The sequence below is a fragment of the Gekko japonicus genome, unplaced genomic scaffold (assembly GCF_001447785.1).
Source record: "Gekko japonicus isolate JY-2015 unplaced genomic scaffold, Gekko_japonicus_V1.1 scaffold4295, whole genome shotgun sequence".
NCBI classification, from domain to species: Eukaryota; Metazoa; Chordata; class Lepidosauria; order Squamata; family Gekkonidae; genus Gekko; species Gekko japonicus.
In genome coordinates this window covers 47,210-52,372 of record NW_015160356.1, presented here as the reverse complement: position 1 = coordinate 52,372, position 5,163 = coordinate 47,210, and the positions used below count along the sequence as shown (strand labels likewise).

Here is a 5,163-nt window from a genome sequence, read left to right as displayed (position 1 = left end):
CAGGAAGGGTGTGTGGGGGGTGCGCCTCTGTAACTTACCTGGCTGCTCCTCGTGGCCCAACTGAGGGCTGCTGGGAGTGTGGGGCTTGTTGCATGTGCCCGCCCCCTGGGCTCCTTACTGCCGGAGCTCCGCTCTTGTGCGCTCCCGCAGGAAACGACCTCTGAATAGAAGGAACGACCCTGCTGGTGAGGTGAGGCTGGGTAGTTAGGCTCATCTCACAAGGTGAGTCAACTCTTCTACTTGTGAGGAGTAGCTAGGCCCAGATCCTGTCGTGGACTCATTGGTCTCTCCTTCAGGCTGCCAGACATGCACTTCTGCACCTGGTCCCAGCCTTGCCCCTAGCTCTTTGCCCTCTCTGGTCCTGGAGGAGAGCGGTGGGCCGGTCTGTGCTGGAGCCTCCTGGCTCAGGACTCGGAAGCCGTCTGGGTGCCGGAGAAGCGTCTCTTCAGGGAGGCACTGAGGAATCCGCCTCGCAGGGAGTGTCTGCCAGGGTGGAGTTCAGCCGTATAAATATAAAGGGCTCATGGTAATTAACAGTATGGGCAGAGTTAACCACAATACCGTGGGGAAAAAATTCTCAGAAAATGTTTATGATATGAGCCATGAGTTTAATACATTTAACAATAAAGTACAAAAAGCACATCGACGTGTCTAATTTACTGTCCTAAGCTTTCTAGATCATCCCTCTCAAACTCATATCAAAGTGAATGAATATGTATCAAAGATGCTTGACAATTCAAAGCTGCATCGAGTCCATCTCAAAATAATATCACAGAACGTCCTTAGAAGTCCTCTGTAGTGAAAATTAACGTGCGTGACAACCCAGACCTCTTCAGGTTATCTCCTGTGTTCCCTCTAAGCTGAGTGAGTGTGAGCTAGCTCACAGTTTTTTAGCCTCCGGGTCACACATTTTTGCCTTAGCTCAGGAAGGATGGCTCCAGAGCAAACGAATTTATGCAGTAGCTAAATTGCTCGCTCACAACTTTAATGCCAGTGGCTCACAAAGGAGAATTTTTGCTCACAGGACTCCACAGCTTTGAGGGAGCATTGGTTATCTCTACATTGTTTAGCTATTCACTTAAGGAGGATTGTCCTCAAAATAAAGACAGTACAACATCAGCTAGAACAGATCCAGAAACTCAACAGACATTCGATAGTGACCATTTCAAGAAACCTATTTATCAAGAGCTGATGATCCTCTTACTCTAGTGGCCAATCACCATTATTGCCAGGATATTAACAGCAGATGCCTCCTCAATGCTGAGCCTGACTTGAATTATATCAGTTTGTTCAGGGGTCATTTCGTAGAAAAAGAGGTGCAGGAGCTCATTAGCATAGCTTATTTGCATATGCCACACACCCTGACATCACCGGAAGTGAGTCAGAAGGCAACACCCACCGCTCAGGCTCCACTGGACTGTTTTGGATTGCTAGCTGTTGAGGGGTGTGTGTGCAGATCTGCCCTCAGAGATGAGGGAGAGCTTGTACCTGAAGGCAGGCCAGGTGGGGGCCTCTGCAACTTACCTGGCTGCTTCTTGCTCCTCATGGCCCAACTGAGGGCTGCTGGGAACGGGGGGCGGGGCTTGTTGTATGTGCCCACCCCCTGGGCTCCTTACTGCCGGAGCTCCGCTCCTGTGCACTCCCACAGGAAATGACCCGAGTTTGTTTTGTAAATAAGGAGGTTGTCAATCCATCATAGAGGAGAAACTGCATTGCCCAAGGGAGTGTTCCTTCATGGAGAGCCACTAAGTTCATTTATGTGCCAGTTCGTGGGCTTGCTTTCTCCACGGGATGTGTGTGTGTGTGGATTCTTACTTGATTTTCTTTCTGTGTTGACAGAAACACCAACGGTTCTACGATTCAGTCCTCCGGCTGGTGAACCAGCCTCGCCCACTACAACATCTGACCCGCTGTGCAGTCCGGAAGCAGTTGGGGACACGATGCCACCTGGGTGTTGCCGAGTTGAAGCTGCCTTCTTCCCTGAAAGACTACCTGCGTCTTCCACTGGAGGGCTGCCTCAAGTGAGATGGGGGACAGGAAGGGGACTGCTAGAATTGGAGCCTGGATAAAGGAAGGGGTGGAAGGAGAAGCGCTTTCAGAATGGCACTGGGAAATACTTCTTTAGAAAGCTGCTTGGACAGGGCTTGCCTCCCTATCGGAAGCTACGTGTACTTTGCACTTCGAGTTATTTTGTCTCCCGCTTTCAAAACTTTAGAAGCCTTTATCGTGTTCTCTTATGGGATGCTACAACACCAACACAGAAATGGAGTCGCACTGATAGAGAAATGAGATCCCGTGTGAATTACGCTATAGCTTTATGTAGAAGGCTTTGCCCTCCCGCAGATGTATCCCACCTGCCTAGCATGGCAAACAGAGAAACAACAGCTCATGGGGAACAGTATGTGCTTTGCAGAAGATGCTGACTTGAATCTCAGCTGGGCTCGGTAGGATTCATAACGGACAGAGCGAAGGGCTTTAGAGCATCTGGACTAGCAGGAACATAATAAAAGGTAGAACAGAGCTTGAGTCCTGTGGCACCGTTAAGACCAATAAAGTTTAATTCTGTCGGTCTTCAAGGTGCCCCTGGACTCAAACTTTGTTCCGCTGCTTCAGACCAAAACGGCGACCCACCTGAATAAAAGGTGTGTTTATTATTTGCATATGTTCAAGCACAGAACTTTTACTTTGTGGATGTGTGTGAAGAAAGTGAAAGGACTGTGCTTCCTTCTAAATAGCAAAAACACCTGGCTTTCCTGTCTTCTTAGAAATGCTGGGATCTTAGTCCCGACCTGGACAGCCCAGGCAAACCCAATCTCTTCAGAACTTGGAAGCTAAGCAGGGCTGACCTTGGCAAGTACTTGGAAGGGAGACCTCCAAGGAATAGCAGAGATGGGATGCAGAGGCAGGTGACTCAAGCCACCTCTCTGAAAAAGTCCAAGCCCCCAGCAGGGGTCGCCAGAAGCTACCATAACTTCCAGACAAGCACACAGAAACACATATACATGCACACAGACACAAAATATTCTTTTTAAATGCTGGAATCTTTCACTTCCAAATGTGTTTCCCCCTCTAGGTAATACAGGGTGGATCCTACCCCCGTTCTGCCACTCTACTGAGCAAAGTTTAGTCATTTATTTTATTAAAATATTTATAGCCCACCTTTCGTCTTACGTTTAACATATTCCTCCAGCCTAAGAACTTCCAGCTCCTATCCGATGGACAGAGCTTTGACTCTCAAAAGATTATATTTCAAAAATCTCATTGGTCCCTAAGGTGCTACTGGACAAAACTAGCTCTCCGACATAATGGTTATTATAGGCCCCGGTCACATGGGCCAGATAATGCGGGGGTGAGGCGTGGCTGTTTGCCCTGGGGCAAAATAAAGGACGTTAGCTTGATCACACGGTCTCCCGAGTATTTGCGCTGTGGCAGGAAGCTCGTGATCACACGGCGATGCTGGAGCTGGCAAAGAAGCTGTGCGGCAAGCATTCTGTGTTTGTGCGCATGCGCAGTTCCATGGAGCAGCACTGCTTCCAGTTTAGTGATCATGTGCATGCGCTTAGGGAAACGATCTGGTTTGTGACGGGACTCGGATGGGCCCCGGAAGCCATGGGATACTAGCGCTCCCACGATCACCCGCCCCTGCTGCGCATTTTCCAGATACTACTGCACTTTCTGAGGTATTTTTTTACTGCGCATCTTCGGCGAGATGCCACGGGTTGGCTACGGGTGCGCTACGCTTCCCAGATGTTGCGGTGTGATCGCACACCAAAAATCCACCTACCATTCGTGCCTTTAGCGTGGCAAATCCTCCGTGTGACTGGGGCCATAGTCTGCCTTTCCGGCTGAGTCTCAAGATGGATTACCTAGTGTAAGTTCAGTACAGTCAACAGGATGTGACCAGTGTTCCCTCTAAGCTGAGTTAGGGTGAGCTAGCTAACAGTTTTTTAGCCTCCGGCTCACACATTTTTCTCTCTGCTCAGGAAGGAGGGCTCCAGAGCAAAGTAATTTATGCAGTAGCCAAATGGCTCGCTCACAACTTTAATGCCAGTAGCTCACAAAGTAGAATTTTTGCTCACAAGACTCCACAGCTTAGAGGGAGCCTTGGATGGGACATACAATCAGGTTTGGACTACAGAAGTCTGAAAACAAACAGAGCTAAAACAGACAGACAGACAACCTTTATTGGCATATCAGAGGAAAAAAGTACGTTAAAATTTAGATATACATCAAAGATGTGGCTGTCGTACAAACAAACAAACAGCAAGGAAAAAAATTAGGTCCTTAGGAATACCTTTAGAGCCGCTTTATTTATCCTCTGCCTCCACAATATTTCATACAATCAAACACAGGCTTTTAGATATTCAGTTTCAGTGCCTGATTGAGGCAGCCAGGAAAACTTGTTCTCCAATTCATCTGGGATTACCCCAGACACTGGGCCAGACAGCTACTTATTTCTGCTCTTTATTTATTATTTATTTATTTAAGGCACTAGAAATAAGGCCCGTTGTGGAAATAAATACAACGGGAGCTAGAAAGAGGCTCTGGGAGAGTGCTCTGGCTTTGGGCAAACAGTGTCAGTTTGCTGTGGCGACCTCAGCAGGGTATAATGACAGAGTCCACTGTTTTCTCCAGAGGGACTGATCTGTGCTACCTGAAGAGCAGTTGTAATTTTGAGTGATCTCTAGCTCTCACCTGGAGAGTGGCAGCTATTGTTACCCAGGCTCCACCCCTCAAATCCCCAGGAATTTCCATACCTAAAGCTGGCAATGCACCAAACAATTCCTAAAGATTTTCCGAAACACTTCTGTCGATACATTGCAACACTTTGAATTAGCACCAGAGCTTTAAGTGCTCTCCAGCTGTCACCTGGAGACTGGCAACAGCTTGTTTGGAGGGTGGGGAGTATGGCATTGTATCTGTCTGAGGTCCCCCTCTTCCTCCTCCTCCTCCTCAGACCCCACCCACAGCAGGCTTCATCCCTAAGATATCCTGGAAGTTTCCAACCTGGAGTTGGCAACGCTATGTCCTTTCCAGGCAACCATCAGCCTACCTTTATCTGCCTGTCTGTCTTCAGGTTTACTTCCTCTGCCTAGGGAAAGGGCAGTCTTTCCCTGCAGTGGGAACCAAAGCAGCTGACATCATTCTCCTCTCCCCCGTACG

General features: G+C 48.5%; 1 protein-coding gene across 1 annotated transcript in view; it reads left to right on the top strand.

Moving 5' to 3' along the window:
* The window catches only part of ASB16 (ankyrin repeat and SOCS box containing 16), a 14,581-nt gene extending 12,032 nt beyond the window's left edge, over positions 1–2,549 (top strand). The window contains exon 5 of the mRNA XM_015417495.1: positions 1,840–2,549. Within this exon, the coding sequence (XP_015272981.1) occupies positions 1,840–2,025 (186 nt within the window). The 3' untranslated portion in view covers positions 2,026–2,549. The remainder of the gene's footprint in view (positions 1–1,839) is intronic.
* The last annotated feature ends 2,614 nt before the right edge of the window (positions 2,550–5,163 follow it).